This window comes from Talpa europaea, assembly GCF_964194135.1.
Source record: "Talpa europaea genome assembly, chromosome: 14".
NCBI lineage: Eukaryota > Metazoa > Chordata > Mammalia > Eulipotyphla > Talpidae > Talpa > Talpa europaea.
Window position 1 is genome coordinate 73,060,060 of NC_140082.1, and position 18,184 is coordinate 73,078,243.

Consider the following 18,184-nt stretch of genomic DNA (forward strand, 5'->3'; position numbering starts at 1 on the left):
CATTTTCTTAAAATGATTATTGTTTCTGAAAATTTGTATAGTGTATCCTTATAAAATTTTTTGACTTGAATACCTGGAAGTTTATATAATTTTATAGCATATATTGCTAAGTTTCTTTATACCGTATTTAGAGTTTTATACCATATTAAGAAGCCACCACAAACTAGTTATACGGCTATAGTTCTGTGATATTTTCTTTCCTCTGTTTTTACTTCTGAAATTTACCATTTGTTTTTGTACTTGCTATTTCTTTCTCTTTAATTGCCCTCCATCCATCATTCTGGAGTTCTGGTTCTGGCTGTTTATCTATAAAAATCACTTCTAGGTTTCAGTTTCTATAACTAAAAATGACAAGATTGCACACGATTGTCTAAATTGCCAGGGCTTTGGATATTATGCATTGAAGGGAATCTGAAGTGTTGGTATCTGTTTTGGTTAGACTAGTGGAAAATATCTAGTAAGATTAATGTCAAATTTTGCTGACTTGTTATGGGACTAAAGGACAAAACAACGGGGCTAGTTCATGTGCGCTATCTATAACTTACCATATAAGTTTTTGAGCATTAGTGGGGATTCAGTCCACTTCATGTAGTTTTAGGATGATTTACACAGACTATTGACTTTACTATATTTTGGGTAGCTAATGTAAAGGCTGTGTAATTCTAGATATGATTATGGGTTTTCTTAATATGGCCACTGGCTTAACTGAAATGTAGTGGTTTTCAAAAAGCTTCTTTGTCCTGACCAGTGTCATCACCCAGTTTTTATTTATCCAGCTTTAAATAAAGCAGAGATTGGACAGGGAGTTGCTGGCATATTCAGACTTTGGCTGGGTCGAATGCTCACTAAACAACTTGCTCCAACAGCTGAAAAGGTCAGAAGTTAAATATGGTGAACAGAGTCCAGTTCTTGGTTTCACAGAGTACAGCCATCACGCCCTCTTCTCTCCAGGCTTCTGATCCAGAAAAATGCTTATATGGCACTGTTTACATTAATAGTCAAAGGAAGGGAATGGTAGCTGGAATGTGGGACAGCATCAGGGTCCGGGTCGGGCGTGTGTTGAAGGGTAGGTGCTAAGCGAGGTAGGGAGAGGCGCTTGTCAGGTGGTGGGTCAGAGATGGTTGAATGTTCACATACAACAAGGCTTTGGTTTTGTGTGAACACATAACACTTCTCCCCTGTATGATCCCGTCAGGTAGTAACGTGTTCTGGGGACATCTTCCCAAACCTAATTATCTGTAGTGAGAGGGAAACCTAGTAATGACCCTGCCCTGCTGAGTGCACTGCCCTCTCACTGTGATGTGTAGTGACTGTCTTACTTCGAAGGGAGCAGAGCGCTCATTCTAGCTCTCTTCAAGTCTGTAATTAGAGCACCAAAGTGATTGGTTTTTAAAAATTATTTAACAGTAATAGCAAAATTAATAAATTGAATAATGTATTTCTAAATTAAAAATTCCTTCCACAACGTAGTCCTTATCAAAGAATTATCAGTGATTTTTGTGTAAATTGAACAGTTGCTAAGGACAGATTTTAAAGGGACTCTGCGAACGTGTTTTCTAAGGAAAGACATTTTACGGACTTGAGGAAAGGTTTTCTTTTCTCCTTTCTTTGCTACTCTAAAAACCTAGTTTGTGGCCTTGATCAAACAATCAATAAGGTTTTATCTTTGATAGTAGCAGACTTCGTTTATTGGTGTGTTTTAAGGATTGTCTATGTGTCAAGGACTAAAGCAGAACTGGAAATACACAGTAAGAGACTGGCTAAAATCTTTAGTGACAGATTTTAGTAAAAGGCTACCAGAACTTTCTGTTTTAGGGATTTCACTTTTGAAGAAAACTTCTAGAACCTGGATTATGTTGCTTTTCTTACTTTGAGATCGAGTCATAGTTTCCCTAAGTCGTTGCCCACCAAGCATGCTGAGGGGCCTGGGGGCAGGTATGTGACAGTTCTCAGAAACTTGAACAGAAGGAAGCCAAACCACAGTGAAGTTAAACTCACTTCTTACTCCAAAGTCATCTGACACACTTGTAAATTTGAGGTTGATAATTACAAAATTTTTAGTGTAGCCCCATTTACTACTAATTCCTAGATATTTTGTTTGAAGAATACCCAAGAGAAAATAGCTTTATCTATTCCTGTGTAAAATCCATTCATTAAATTCCAAAATACATTTGAAAAAATAGTCTTTCAGAATTCTAAAATTTAAAAAATAGAAAATGTGAAGCCTGTTTAAAAAGTATGTGAAAAAAACCCCTGTAAGTCCACCAGCCGGAAATAACTTCAGTTACCATTTTGAAATATATTCTAGCACCTTGTGGACTGTGCATGCTCGTTTTATATTTTATAGTCTTATTTTCATGTGGAACATTGTGAGCATTTCTATATATCTTTGTTTTATTCACGGGAACATGTACTGAAGTGTTTATAGCTGCAGAAGTATTTTTTTAACTTTTTATTGAAATAACATTGGTTTATAACAGGTTTCAAGTATACAACATTATAAATCTTTGTATTCTTAATTCAGTATTTCTTAACCTTTTTTTTCATTATCACTACTCCTGAGGATTTTTTTTATAGACAGTTTTTTCCTAATCAGTCTTTCCCTTGCCCCACATACGAAAGTATGACACTGTACTATGTGACTGTACCATAATTTACTGTAGTCTCCTTCCTTCCCAACCTCCCCTGCCCCTCTCTCCCTCTCTGCATTCTCCTTAACAGTTTTAAAACACTTAAGTTAATATGCTGGGTTTGGGGATTCTTTGCCATTTTCAATACTAGAAGAAATCTTCGTACAGAAATCTTTGTGCACTATAAATACATTTAAAATGACACGGAGCCTTCGTATTCATTCGTGATGACTTTAAAATATATTTATGGAACAATGCTAATAGTTTTTAATGTCCTTTGCCCACTTCTTATCACCTTGCCCCTCACACCTCGTCCAAAGACTCAGAAGAACGATAGAGGACCTCTGATTATTTCTAATGCCCTAGACACTTACCTAGTTGTAATCTTTGAATCAGCCTTTACTGGTATCCTCAGTTGAGAATGCTGAGTCTTTCTGAATGTGACCTGCACAGAGTCACCTCGCCAGTCAAAACAGGAGCACATCCAGATCACAGTGTAAATTGTTACCAGTTTGTTACATCTGGTGTAAGAAGGTGATGGACGAAAAGGAGCGGCTCTGATGAAGTCAGACCCTTAGAGATGGCCAAGGCAGAGCAAACCCAGAAATCTGAGCCTTCTCTTCTTGACTGCCATAGGTTGACCTGACGTTTTAAGATGTGTGGCTGCTGAGGAAACTGAGTTTGGTTTCTTCCATCATCCACCTGGCCACAGGAACGTTTCTGACTTCGTTGCCAGCGCTTCTTGCTATTCTTTTTGAGAAGACAGAAGATAGTTGCACTTGAAACCATAACTTTATATCAGGATGCTTTGGCATTTCCTTGGAAAGATAGATCCCTCGTGGATCTGTTACGTTTCCAGAATTGAACCAAGTGTTGGGGATGATAAAAGGCAAATCAAAAGTGGTCCTCATCCCTCCCTGGCCACCCAGGGTTCCCTAAGCCCCTGCTCCTCCACTGGCTGCTGTGTGACCTGGGATATGTGAAGTTTTTTTTTTTCTTTGAAGAGGAATGAATTGCACCCACAGTAGTTCCTCTCTCCCCCCATCACTGACTTTGCTTTATGCAATGTCAGTTAACCTACAGGAGTGCGGAAGATATTAAGTATCGTAAAATATTTTGAGAGACCACATTCATGGAGTTTTCATTACAGCACATTATTGTGATTGTTCTGTTTTACTGTTATTAGTTTTACTGTGCCTAATTTATCATGGCATGAATGTATAGGAAAAGCAGTGTTAGGGTTTGGTAGGTACTAGCCCTGGTGTAGGCATCCACCAGAGGGTCTTAGTACACATGCCCTGTAGGTAAGGGGGTACTGATGTATCTTACCTCAGGACGGTTGAAAGGGTTAAGAAAACAATGTGAAAGCATATCATAAAGTTTCAAATATAGGGAGCACTAGGAGACTTAGACTGAGCACGACTGGGGAGTATAGACAGGTGAGGACTTGGGGGTCAGGCAAGAGCTCCGTCAAGCATGCCTCACATGGCAGGCCTTTCCTTAGCAATAGAGCGTGCAGGCAGTAACGTGCTCTCCTGAGCCAGAGCAGAGCACTGCTGTGTTTCCCAAGAGATGAATGGGATGGCTTCATCAGCCCGTTAAATCTGTTCCCTGAGCCAACAAGAACCTGACAGCACCCAAAGAGACTGAGAGCTGCCTGTGGCCAGCAAGTGAAACCAGCAGGGACAGAGTGGAGCTCACACCTCTGCCCTGGCATTCTCCAGACCCACCAGGTCCCCATGGTTTTCTGTTTTAGCAGATCTGTCACTTCAGGAGTGTGTTCATAGCTTTTTTTTTTTTTTAAAGATTTTATTTATTTATTTATACAAGCACTGGGTACGGTCAGAAGTGCGGGAGGGTGAGAGAATTCACCAGTGTCAGAGCAGGGAGCAGAGCAGGCAGACTGACGAAATACACTGCTGAGGGGAGCAACGGGCGAGACAGGAGAGGTCTGCTGTGCCATGTAGGACCCTCGCCGCACGGCCGGGGATTGAACCGGCGCTGTGGAGGCTGTGGGCAGCTTTGCAGCCCAGCACTCAACCACAGCGCCACTAGGGAGGCCCTGTTCATAACTTTTAATGTAGACTTGAATCTAACAGCTTAGGAAAGCTTGCTGTAAGAAAGCCAAGAGGTACGTAGAACAAGTTTGTTTGAACAATGTGGAACAATGTGGCCTGTTTCCCCTTTAAATTGTCCACAAATTCTTCAGTATTCCAAAGGAACACGACACATTTTCTTCCTGCTTTCCAGCTAACATTTTAGTTATTCCCCTTATATTGTACATACAGTGCATTTGCCAGGTTTTTTTTTTTTTTCCTTAGTGTCTCAACCACCTAGACACAGCAGGACACAAGGTAAAGAAAAACAAAATGTAGTTCTGTCCCTTACTCATTCTCTAAAATGACTGAAAAAAACAAAATATGAAACTGTAGTACTTTGTGGATGAGCATGAAGTATGAAATTTGTACTCTAAATTGGCCCCACATTAACCTATCTCGTTTTTCAGTTGACTTTGATCGTTTTTAGGTCGAGCTGCCATGATGTGGGTTACAGAGGAGGGTAACATGTGCTTTTATATTCCTCCTTAAGAGAGTCCACACCTGTCCCAGTTGCCAAGTTCCACTACCAAATGGGAATTGTAGCTATTTTGGGAACACTTAAGCATCTCAGAAAAACCAAGGATTCCATTATGGATGGCCCCACATTGCCATTGTACCCCCTTAAACTATGTCACAGAGTTCATCCCAGAAAATCATTTTTCCTGGTGCCTTCTACACCAAGGAGAGGTTAGAACTGCCCTTGGCGCAGGAAAAAAAAAAGTAAGACATGGATAACCTCCTCCGACCTCCACTGCCCCTTACCATAAGTAGATCCAAAACCATCTAGAAAGCTTTGAAAGGCATATCCTCATATACCAGTGGTATAAATAGAACAGCTGCCGCAGGCTCTGGTAGATGGTGACTCTCCAAGGTGGGCTGGGACACAGCCTGGCCTTGGCGCGCATCATCCTCTAAATTTAAAGATGAGTTTGTCCAGCCTTTGCAAAAGGAAAAATTGCTCCCCATCCTAGAGTGCAGTGGCCTTGTCCTCTTTATTGGGAAGAAGGATGGGCAAGGCTTCCTCCAAGGACACCTCAGGGATCCCCACCTGGGGGTCCTGACCCTCCTCTTTCAGCTGAGGCCCCTCAGCCAGAATGGAACTGGGCTTAAGGAGCTCCGTTCGGCCCGCCAACCTGGGGCAGGTCATTCCTAGGGCGGAACCCCCCGCCCCCATTCATTCCCTTCAGGAGCCCATACTGCTCAGTCACCGAGGCAGACGTCTCCGGGTGCCCTGGCTTTGTGCCCTGCGCAGCCTGAGGCACCCGCCCGGGCCTGTCCCCGTGAGCCCTGCGCCTCCTCCCGCCCTGCACCCTCGCCTCCCGGGGCCAGCTGTCTGCCCCGCGACAGCTGCGCCCCTCCCGCCGCCGGGCGCCCTCTCCCCGGGGGGGCGGGGGCCGACTTGGGTCAGTCCTCTGGATCCGGTGCTGAGGTGGCCGGGAGAAATGCAGTTCCCTGGAGGGTTTATCCCCGCCGGGATCCCGGGGTTGACTGACTCTCGGACCCACTACAAGGCTCCCTCCTGGGGCTGCACGCGCGGGTTAGGGTGTATTGTGAAGGGGGGGCGCGCGAGGGGGGGCCGAATAGAGAACCCGACGAAGGGGCGAGAGCGGGAGGCAGCGCCCGCAGCGCCCGGCGAGCGCCGAGTGGGCGGGGCGGGAATGCCGGCCCGACAGGTGCGGCGCGGGGCGCGCACGCGCACGCGCCCCGCCGCGCCCCACCCCGCGCCCTCCGCGGGCAGCTGGGCCGGGTCCGGAGGGGCCGACCCTCGCGAGAGACGCTCCATATACGGCCCGGCCCGCGTTACCTGGGCCAAAGCCAGGCCGCTCCTTCTTTGGTCAGCGTAGGGGGCCCAGGCCGTGAACCGGCCGGGGGGCGGGGGGTCTGGTGCCCTACACCCAAATATGGCTCGAGAAGGGCAGCGACATTCCTGCGGGGCGGCGCGGGAGAGCGCGCCCGCGGGCTATATAAAACCTTTGTGGGGGGACAAGCTGCCAACGCAGCGGACAGCGCCAGAGAAGCCTCGCTTCCCTCCCGTGGGTCTGAGCCGGAGAGCAGCAGGTGTAGCCAACCGCCCAGGTAGGGCGGGCGCGGGCCGGGGCAGGGAGAGCGCACCCCGAGCCCAGCCCACTCCTTAGGTCGGCGTCGGGCCTGCGCCCTGGGGCCGTGCCGGGTCGCGGCCGCCACTGGCGCTTGAAAGGGAAGGCGCGAGTCAGCCGCCCCCTGACCCATCCCCGGCTCTCGGCGCCATCTGGCATTTACCATGTGCCCGGGGAGGTGAAGCCTTTGCTTTAGTCGGTCAACGGCAGTTCCCTCCGGACCGAGCGCCAGAGCCCCTGGGCCGCTGCTCTCTGGGCTCACGGCAGGCGAAGGGGCGCTCTTCTAGGTCGGGAATGTCGTGTCCGGACCAGGCCACCTCCCGGGGGGGAGCGCCAGAGCCCTTCGCAGCGACACCTCCTTCCCCGCCGCACGGGCTCGGGGCGGGCAGCGCGGGCCTCTGCCTCCCGGGGGCCGCCGCGGCGCGGGCTGGGGCGCGGGGGGCGCTGTTAGCACGTGGCCCGGGCTGCCGGAGGCCTGCGGCGAAGGCAGGCGGGTTTCGGGAGTCGCGAACCCCTGGACGCCCAGGGTGAAGAAATTCCCAGTGTGGTCAGGATGACCTTGGGCGCCTCTCCCTAGCGCAGGGGTCCCCGGCCGCCTCCCCGACCACAGGTGCGCTCCCTGCTCGGGGAGTCCTTAGGTCCAGGGGAAGCGAGAGCCCTGGGGCCGGCGCGGCCTCGCCTCGGAGCAGAGGAGGCTGCTGCGCTGCTGCGCCATGTGTCTCCGCCGCTTTCCTGTCCTTGCAGAAACCAGACGCCATGTGTGACGAAGACGAGACCACCGCGCTCGTGTGCGACAACGGCTCGGGTCTGGTGAAAGCCGGCTTCGCCGGCGACGACGCCCCCAGGGCCGTGTTCCCATCCATCGTGGGCCGCCCTCGCCATCAGGTCAGGCTGCCCCTCCGCGGGGGAGCGGGGCCGGGGCCGGGGCTGGGGCCGGGCACAGCCTCGCCCGGCCGCAGCCGTAACCCGGGCGTGGTGCTCCCGCTCCGCAGGGTGTCATGGTGGGCATGGGTCAGAAAGACTCCTACGTGGGCGACGAGGCTCAGAGCAAGAGAGGTATCCTGACCCTGAAGTACCCCATTGAGCACGGCATCATCACCAACTGGGACGACATGGAGAAGATCTGGCACCACACCTTCTACAACGAGCTCCGCGTGGCCCCCGAGGAGCACCCCACCCTGCTCACCGAAGCCCCCCTCAACCCCAAGGCCAACCGCGAGAAGATGACCCAGATCATGTTTGAGACCTTCAACGTCCCCGCCATGTACGTGGCCATCCAGGCCGTGCTGTCGCTCTACGCCTCGGGCCGTACCACCGGTAAGTACCACCCGTAAGCGCTCGTGGACCGCGCTCGGCGCCCGCCCCCCCCCCCCGCCCCCGCCTGCTCGCTCCCGCCCGCCCCCCCCAGCCCAGCCCGGGTCTCCCCGCGCAGGAAGGCTGGGTCGGCCTCGCCCGCGGGGCTCGGTGGCTGTGGGGGCCCCTCGCAGCCTCCGCGCCTTGCGCCGCCCGCGGCTCACTCCCCGCCCGGCGCAGGCATCGTGCTCGACTCCGGCGACGGCGTCACCCACAACGTGCCCATCTACGAGGGCTACGCCCTGCCGCACGCCATCATGCGCCTGGACCTGGCCGGCCGCGACCTCACCGACTACCTGATGAAGATCCTCACCGAGCGCGGCTACTCCTTCGTGACCACAGGTGCGCCGCGCCCCGGGCTCCCCTGGCCGCTCAGCCGCGCCCCGGCGGCCGCTGAGCGCCCTCTCCTCCCCCGCCCGCACAGCTGAGCGCGAGATCGTGCGCGACATCAAGGAGAAGCTGTGCTACGTGGCCCTGGACTTCGAGAACGAGATGGCGACGGCCGCCTCGTCCTCCTCCCTGGAGAAGAGCTACGAGCTGCCCGACGGGCAGGTCATCACCATCGGCAACGAGCGTTTCCGCTGCCCGGAGACGCTCTTCCAGCCCTCCTTCATCGGTGAGCCCCGCCCCGGCGCCCGGCCCGCCCCCGCCCCGGCCCGGGCGGGGTCCCCTCCGCGCCCCCGGCCCCGGCTCACGCGCCCCCGCTCGGCCCCCAGGCATGGAGTCGGCGGGCATCCACGAGACCACCTACAACAGCATCATGAAGTGCGACATCGACATCAGGAAGGACCTGTACGCCAACAACGTCATGTCGGGGGGCACCACCATGTACCCCGGTATCGCTGACCGGATGCAGAAGGAGATCACGGCGCTGGCCCCCAGCACCATGAAGATCAAGGTGGGCGGCGGCCCGCGTGCCCGCGGCGGGGGGGGGGGGGCTCGGGGGGGCGGGCGCCCCGCTCCTGACGCGCTTGTCTTGCAGATCATCGCCCCCCCTGAGCGCAAGTACTCCGTGTGGATCGGCGGCTCCATCCTGGCCTCGCTGTCCACCTTCCAGCAGATGTGGATCACCAAGCAGGAGTACGACGAGGCCGGCCCCTCCATCGTCCACCGCAAATGCTTCTAGACCATTCTGCGGACAGCGTGAGAATTCTCCTCAGGACGGCAGATCTGCTCAAGTTGCGGGCGGCTGACCGCCAGCCGCCAAGCAGCAATTTTGTCTAACAACTTGAGTTGCTGCTGCCACAAACTGACACAATGTTTATAACGTGTACATACATTAACTTATTTACCTCATTTTGTTATTTTTAAAACAAAGCCCTGTGGAAGGAAATGGAAAACTTGAAGCATTAAACTCTGCCATTCTCTTATGCTGCGTAAAGCTGCGTGCCGTGTGCGTTTACTGGGTGGGGAGGGCGGGGGGCGGGGGCGGGAGAGGAGAGGGGTCCTGACGGTAAACTCGCTTTCCACAATACTCTGACACTGCTCGTCCTCCCATACTCACGGCGCCCCCCCTGCCCCCCGGACCAGATGTCCTCCCTGGCACCTGCTGGCCTGCGCGGCCGCCCCAGCCCCGGGTGCGCGGGGACAACCTTCTCCCGCCCCGCGTTCCAATCAGCGGCCGCCCGTGGGGGGGTGGGGGTGTAGGGGCGGGGAGGGGGGGGGGCAGCGGCGCTGGCCGTGGTGCTGACCCGGCCGCACCTCCCCGCTCCGTTGGGTTCCGCGAACCCAGAGGGCGTCCTCACTGAATCTGGGTTCCCCACCGCATCTCCGGATCCGAGGGAAAGGGTGGCCTCTGCTTAGAAAGATCCGGGTTTAACTTGTAAGTGAAACAATCACTCTTCTTCCCAGTGGGGCCGTCCTTTGCTTCGCGGTGGTAGCAGAGAAAAGCACCCCACCCAGCGTGGGGCTGGGGAGGAGCGGAGGGGGAGGGAGAGAAGAGCCGAGTGTGCTTTCCGAAAGGACAACACTGGACCGTCCCCGAGCGCGGGCCGTGAGGACGCGTCTGGACGCAGGGGAGCCGAGACTGGCCCTGGAAGAAGACGGGGTAACAAGGGAGCAGAAACAGCCCTACTCCTTCCCAGTGTTTTAAAGGAAACAAGTATATTAATTAACAGTTTGAATTTCTGTGGGAGAGTGTACCATGTCTATTTTTAAAAGTGGCTTAATGTTTCCTAGACAAGATTCCCAAAAGCAGTGGTCCCCAACTAAAATAGATCCTGACTCAAAGAAAGTAATAAACTCATTCGGAAACAAGTTTATAAGTAGAATTAGCAATAAAGCTCTGTGGCATGCCACTCAGCCCTATGGTTATTTCCTCCTTTTAGGCACCACTGGATAAGCCTCTGGAAACTTTACAGACTTTCAAAATATGAATAATGCCACATCTGGGTGTCAAGAGATTCAATGATTCAATAGAATTTAACATTTTAATAAAACAAGTATATGAATTATGTCCACTGAAAACCAAGTATAATTGCCCTACCCAGGGTGAATAAAAATTTAAAGAAGGACTGAATTCTAGTCATTCAGAGGAGCCCGGCTTGCACTTATCGTGATAAATATGGACAGGCATGTCTACGTAAGACACTCACACATATACAACCTGAAAAAGTCACCGGGCTAGCAGCCTGGACATGTGTCAGAATTCCATGAGTTAGCTAACTGCTGTGTTAAACAGTTTAAAACCCAACTCCCAAATTTCCCCTTTATTAGGATTTGAGTATGACCCGGGAGGAAGTGATGATCCACTCCTCCTGTGATCATAATCATGAAGTGACTCCTGATACTTTAGAACTGACAACGGTTTTCAACATGACCTGGTAGCAACTTCTTGGGCACCGCTTGTAACATTGCTCTTTTACTGAAAACATGTGCAAACGCTATGAAGTATGTGGTTTCACTGGAAATGTGCCCGATCTAGAACCTTTTTTTCTGTTTCTCACACATCTCCAAAAAGAAACAAGCACCAAGTGTTGTATGAGTAGCCTGTCTCCTTCCTGCTCCTGTATTACTTTGTGATTATAGGTATTTGGTCAATTGCATTACCTATTTTAGGCCTGAAGGAGGATTTTTAATGTGTTATAGTAAAAAAAAAATGAGTCTTTAAAATGTAGGTGTAGAATATATACAAATATTTATGCTGATTGAGGAGAGAAGTAACTATTTCCAGCAGATTTGTGAATGCAGCAGTAAGAAGCAAGAAGCTCCTGCATGGCATCAGCATACTTGGCATTAGAGGGAATGATGTTCCTCATTTTCAATGATTCCTCATTGAAAAGCCATCTCAGAGAATCCAACTTTGGAGCTATAGGTGAATTGAAATCAACACAAATTCCACCACTGATAGCTTATGGTGTATTTCTTTAGACTTGGCGGTAGGATTTATCACTCCTTTGTCCTGCAATCGAGTTTGTCTTTCCTCTCCATGTGTCCCAACCAGGAAGGACAGACTCAGAGACAGTGAGAGGGACTGGGACCCATCATGAATCAGTTCCCCCCCCCCATAGTACAGGGTACAGATTACAGAAATCTGCCATCTTCAGCAGAACCAGGGCTAGAATTCAGCCCTAGGACCCTAGAGATTCTCTTCACTGCTACCTGCTGAGTTTACCCGAGACTTCCCTAGAGCTCAGAGCAGAGAAGTAAGTTTAGATCCCTTCAACAGGTGGTACCATGGGGTCATGCATGAGGTATTGTTCTCTGACCCCATGACTAGTTCAACCCCCAAAGCACCTCCATCTGTCTTAGGACCAAGCGGGGTGACCATCAGGTTGAAAATGGGTTAGTCCAAACTCATTCCTGTTACTGAAAATGTGGCCTTTTCTTTCCTATCTTTTAAAAAATGTATCATTTTAATATGCTTAATATTAACAAACACATATTTCCTGGGTAAAAGAGTTGAAAGAAATATCAAAGTAGAAAAATCACCTGTCATCCCACCCACAGAAGCTGTGGCAATGATTTATCACTTCAACCTAGTTCTCTTGTCCATTTTGCCCTTCATTCTTAGTTCTTTCCTTTTTTGTTTTTCATGGTGCAGCTGATTCCTGTTCCCATGTGAGCAAGGGACATTAGTGTGGGGCTGCAAGGGCTCCCGCCACCCTGCCTCCCAGTAATGTCTGTCATCCTGGGTTGCATCTCAGTTCTTTTCAGGTGCAGGGGAAATATAAGAGTTTTAAAAGAAAGCAGCAAAATTGGGGGATCCCTTACGTCTATATGTGAGATTTGAGCTGCTTTTTGGGGGTGCTGAGGTCAAGCCTGAGAAGTAAGAAATAATGAGTTCCTTTTTTAGGGACTCTGGTAGGTTAGAATTCTCAGAACCAACACTCCTATTGAACACAACAGAAAGACAGATAAAGTATTTTTTAAATCTTCATACAAGCACTGACGAAATTGGCAATGATTAAGCCAAATCTAAGGGAAGGCCTACAGCCATAGGAAAAGTTGGTCAACATCACTTATTATAATGGAAATGCAAATTAAAACCACATTGAGATACCATCTCACCCCTGTGAGAATGGTCCATATAAAAAAGAATGGACTCAACAAATGTTGACAAAGTTGTGGTGAAAAAGGAGCTCTCATCCACCATTGGTGGGAATGCAAGTTGGTGCAGTCAGTGGGAATGCAAGATGGCAGCTGGAAAATGATATAGAGATTTCTTAAGAAAATAAAAAAAAAATCGAGGGCCTCCCCGGTGGTGCAGGGGTTAGTCTCAGCACGATCAAGCTACCACCAGCCACTGACGCAAGAGTTCGATCCCCGGCCAGGGAGCTACCCACATGGCACAGCAGACCTCTCCTGTCTTGCCCACTGCTCTCCTCAGCAGTTATCTCAGTCAGTCTGTTTGTTCTGTTCCCCACTCTGTCTCTGGTGAATCCTCTCACCCCCACACCTCTGGCCTGTACCCCGGTTCTTGTATGCATAAATAAATAAAATAATTTTTTTAAAAACTGAAATCCAGTATGATCCGCCAATAGCTCTCTTAGGTATATATCCAAATAATATGAAAATGCTCTGTCCCAGGCACTGTGCTAGGAGAGGAGATGGTGAGTCCAGTCGGTGCCTTGCCCTGTGAACATGTGGGAGAGAGACAGGAGTCAAATAAGAACTCACATCAGTGGACATGCCTAAGTTAGGCCCCCCTGGAGGGGCAAGGCATGCGCAGCAGAGAATGAAGCAGGTCCGGGAGGGCTTCGTGAGCAAGTGCAGGCTGTGGTGTCTTGGAAGTGTGGGTAGGGGTTAGCAAGCCAAGTGGGGAGGGGAGAGCAACCCAGCTGGAGCTGTAGGTGGAATGTTCCAAGCCCCAAAGGAGGTGGGTGTGGCTGGGAGGGGCTGGTGGTGGGAGTAGGGTGGGGGGTGAGGCTGCCAAGGGAGGCCGACTCAGCCTGAGCAGACCCTCTTGCTGAGTATGTTTTTTATTCTGGTGATTGAAAGCTGTTGTGCTATTTTAAGCCAAGAAAGAGAGAACTGACATCTCTGTGGGCAGGAGGAGCTCCGTAACAGTTCCCAGGTCTCTGAGTCACGTGTGGATGCTCACTGAGACATGGGATCGGGGCGCTCCTGAGCACGGCTGGCGTGGGGGCGCCAGTGGATTGCTCTCCTGGATCCGGAGCCCCCGGGGGGAGGCAGCTGGACCTGGGTTGAGAGAGGGGCGTCCAGCTTGGGCTGCGGCCGGTGGGTTCAGTCCATTCCTGCCTTGGAGCTGGCAGGGAGGGTCTGCGGACCTGGAGTGTTCTCTGTGGGAAATCCGGGAAGGCCACGGGAGTTCTGGCGTTTCCTCCCAATGCAGGGACCCTCGGATGGTCAGTGAGCCCCGGGGAGAGCTGCCTCCGGCAGCGCTGCCTCATCCCGGGTGGCGGCGACGCAGGGCTGGGAGGGAGGGAGGGGGCCGAGCGGGAAGGAAGGGGTGGGGCAGGGGGGTAAAGGCAAGGCCCGAGGGGAGCAGGGGCGGGGGAGGAGGCGCAGCTGCCGGCCCAGCCCTCCCCCTCGGCTCGCTCCGCGGTGAGTCACCGCCAGCTCCCGCCGCCTGCCTCTATTTTTGTACCAGCGCCTGCTCATATCTGACTCGTGAAATAAGCCTTCCAACTGGCGAGGGGAGCTGATGGCAGAGGACGAGGACTCAGGGAATAATCTAGGAGCCTAAACAGGAATTATAAAGCAATCCCTCTCATTAGGAGATCTTTGAAATAACCAGGCTCTTCAGCTGCTGCTCTCCTGAGTGTAAAGAATCGCTGCCCACCCCCCACCCCCCAGCAGCAATATTGGGGGATCGGGGAATGGGAGCAGCAAGGCAACCAGAACAACAGCCTGGGCTTTGGCACGGGAGGGTGGTGACAGCTGTGGGGGGGAGAGGGGGCGGCGGGAAGCTGTGCTAATAGGCTCTTAAATGTGACACCCTGCATAATAGGGCTCCTCAGGAGCCGCCCGGGAGCTGCTGCTGTCACGTGGAGCCGAGCAGGTAACAGACGGTCAGAAACACATGTAAGAGCCCAGGGTTGCCACCGACGCCTGGGCTGCCATCCCACAAGCTGTGTTACCTGTTACCTGGTGCAAAGTGTTGGGCATCTTTGAGCCTCACCTTCCTTGTCTGTGGATGGGGAGGGGTACAGCGCCCAGCCTGGCAGCACGGGGCAGTGCCCCCCAGGGCCATCAGTGGCAACTGTGCTGAGAGGAAGATCCAGAGACCTCCATCCTCTTGCTGTGTTTTCAGGAGAGCTCTGCCCTGTGCTTTTGAGCCTCTTTGAGGCTAAGTCCCTGCACTTAGAAAAAGAGGACATCTCAGATAACCTGGAAGTTTTGTACTTTTAAAGACTTGACAGATGCATTCAAATCAGAGGTTCCTACGGTGCCCTGGCTCCTGAAGCTAACTTTCCCCCTTGCATGTAGGTGACATCAATCCCAGTGCCTTAGAAGTACCTGGAAGAGGGGAATTGGGTCTTGCTCATGCTGGGAAGACCTGGGTGAACCGGGAACCACACCCCTTCTCCTGCTGAGGGAACAGCAGGAGCTAATGTGTGTCCCTGGGTGCCCAGTGTGGACCCAGGCCTGCCTTTCTCTCTAAGCTCAGGAGCCTGGCTGCCACAGGCCAGCAGCTCACCCCATACCATGTACCACCACCCTCCTGCAAGTCCCCAGAATGCTCTGCCCTTCCCGAGTCCGTGTGTGTGGCTCAGGTCCCTGGCGGATGGCAATGTGCCTGTTCTGGGGGAGAGGCAGCCTCGCTTGAACTGCTGGGTCATGCTTTCCTAAACCTGGACGCCTGACCTGGGTTTTGTTCATCTCAGATGTCCCTTGAGAGCAGTGGCCGAAACCCCAATAATGTGTACTACATCGTTCCTTCCAAGCAGGCTTGGCTGACAGGCAGAATTGGGGGTGAGGTCTCTTCTCTCTGTGGCCAAGAGCGGCTGCTCTAAGAGGAAACTAGAAGTCATTCCATTTGGCAGGTTTGGAAAACAAGGCTGAGAATTGACCGTGAAGTCCCAGCCTACTGCTGCATTCTGGAAGCCTGCATCTCCGGCCTGGCCCTTGCCTTGAACGATGGCAGACCTGGGGGACAGTCACAGGGGGAGCCATCAGGGTTCTTCCTGGGTGAAAGCTAAGAGGAGGCACTTCTTTCCTGTCTCCTGTCAGTCAACGTCAGTGTTGAGGACCAAGCCCACCAGGAGAGGCTCACTTTTCTAAGGGGTCTCCACTCTTGCCTCCACTTTAGTGACTAGGCCTTCATTTCTTGGGGTTCTTCATCATCTGGACTAAAAGCCCCCAAAGCCTGAGCTGTGGCTGGAGGCTGACTGCAGGGCCTGAGGGCAGGAGGACCGTGTGGGGAGAGTCACCTTACATGCCTGTGACAGCTGGGCCACATGCCTGCCATTCCCCCCACGCACTCTCATCGCCTCAATATAGGGCGCCTGGCATGTTGGCCGGGCCTGGGCTCTGGGCTGGACACCCTTTGCCTCAGGGCAAGGCCAGTGGGGACAGGCTGGGCAAGTGTCAGCTTTCTTCTCCTTGCAAGGCCTGGGCTGGAGCCTGCCTTCTGATTAGTGTGTATTCTTAGGTCCTGGGGAATCTTGTAGCCATGGGTGAACCTCCAGGATGGGGCCAGTCAATCTTGGGGGGACTCATCTCTGAACCTGAACTTTGTTAGGGGTCCTCTAGGCTGCCTTAGAGAAGAGACTGACTGGGCAAAATGAAGGTCTTTTGGGTATTTTTAAGTGCCTTTTTTGCGGTCCTCCTAACTTTCCCTGAGCCCCCACGTGGGCCTGCCTTTCTCAGCTGCCACTTCTTACTCCCCCTACTCAAGGACTCTTCTCTGTTCTATAAATTAGCCTAGTTCCTAGCCGACAGGGGCTTAACCTCTCTCTCCCTGTAACACATGGGCATGTTACCAGGGTAGTTATGCAGGTGAGTTAATTTTGTAAATTGGGGCCACACTGCTCTGGAGGCCACAGCCAGGGCACAGAGCCCGCTGTGCCCTCAGTGAGGGCCCTATTTTGCTAAGATTTGGGACAGGAGGAAACCATCTTTTCTTTCTGCACCATGTGACAATGACCAGTGGAAGAAGAGAGCTTTGCTGTGGAGGTGACAGGAAGTAACTGATGTCCTTAGGCCACTGGAGGGGGGCACGTGGGCCACTCCACTCTGCATTCAGTCAGAGAATGAGACCTGCCCTCTGCCACTCCCCACCGGTGCCTCAGAGCCAAGGCCAGGCCTGGTGAGCAGGTCTGGTTCAGTTTCATTAGTATTCACCTTTTTTCCTACCAAGCACAGTATTTTATTAATTGTTTCAAACGTTATTCCCAGGCTTGCTCAGCTTAATGAGTTGCAAAGAACAAATTGTGCACAAGTCAACACTGAAAAGAGATGCAGTGTCCCAGAGGCTCGGACTTAAACACACTAAAGATCTAGATTGATCAGATCCATGAACAAAATTTTAAAAAGCAATCACGATACAAAATAGCAGTGTGCTTCCAATAACTTCTTTGCATTTTATCTTCTGCAGAGCCTGACTCCATTCAGTTTGCCTCATTCTTGGAAGCTTTATCAATATTTGGGACAAGATTTGGGGCTTTATCACCATCTTTCCTAACATTGACTTGCTCCTGCAGGAAAAGGCGGGTCCAGCTCCCCCTTTCGCACCCCAGTGAAATCCTCCCGGATGATACTGGCTCCCTTTCCCCCCCATCTGAAGGTAGCCCAGACTTCCCCTTGACAGGTAAACAGAACCTTCCCCTTTGGGGCAAACAGGGGGACTGGCCAGCAGCCCCTATCTGTCTGAGGGAACCTTTTTTTGTTTGTTTGTTTTTTAAAGATTTATTTATTTATGCATACAAGAACTGGAGTACGAGGCAGAGGTGTGGGAGGGTGAGAGGATTCACCAGAGACAGAGTGGGGGGCAGAACAGGCAGACTGACTGAAATACACTGCTGAGGGGAGCAGGGGGCAAGACAAAAGAGGTCTGCTGTGCCATGTGGGTAGCTCCCTGGCCTGGGATCAAACTCAAGTGATGGCTGCTGAGAGTTTCATAGTGCTGAGACTTAACCCCTTGTGACACCAGGGAGGCCCTGTTTGAGGGGACTTTGTGGCAAGTGGCATCAGGAGCTCTATTACCCTCACCAATCACTGGAATTTTAGGTCTCTCTAAGTCAGGACACAGAGGAGACATCAGAGGGACAGGTGTGGCCAGAGGAGCGTGGCCCTGCTGACAACTTCTTTTGAGTTCAGTTTCAGACATCTGACTTCTGGACATATGTTTATATTATTTAAGTCACTGAATTTGTGGTAATTTGTTAGCAAGAAACTAAAACAAGTGCCTTATAAAAAACAACCCTTTCTGGGGCAGACTTCCCTCTTCTTGACATGGACCAAACTTTCTATGGCAACAATAGAGTTGCTTTTCTCTGGGCTCTGTGTTACAAACGTTATGCCAAGGTAATCAATAAGTCTGCTTTTGCTGGCTTCCCACCACCTTTGCATAAAAAGCAAATTTATCTGCATCAACCTTATT

The 18,184-nt window shown here is 51.6% G+C and overlaps 1 protein-coding gene across 1 annotated transcript; it reads left to right on the top strand.

The window, feature by feature from the left end:
• Positions 1–7,581: 7,581 nt before the first annotated feature.
• Positions 7,582–9,543, top strand: ACTA1 (actin alpha 1, skeletal muscle; the record flags this gene model as incomplete). Its single annotated transcript, XM_084253368.1, has 6 exons — positions 7,582–7,710; positions 7,818–8,142; positions 8,359–8,520; positions 8,603–8,794; positions 8,895–9,076; positions 9,161–9,543. 6 exons carry the CDS (start codon positions 7,582–7,584, stop codon positions 9,302–9,304), a joined length of 1,134 nt encoding a protein of 377 aa, XP_084109494.1. The 3' UTR covers positions 9,305–9,543.
• Between the last annotated feature and the right edge of the window lie 8,641 nt (positions 9,544–18,184).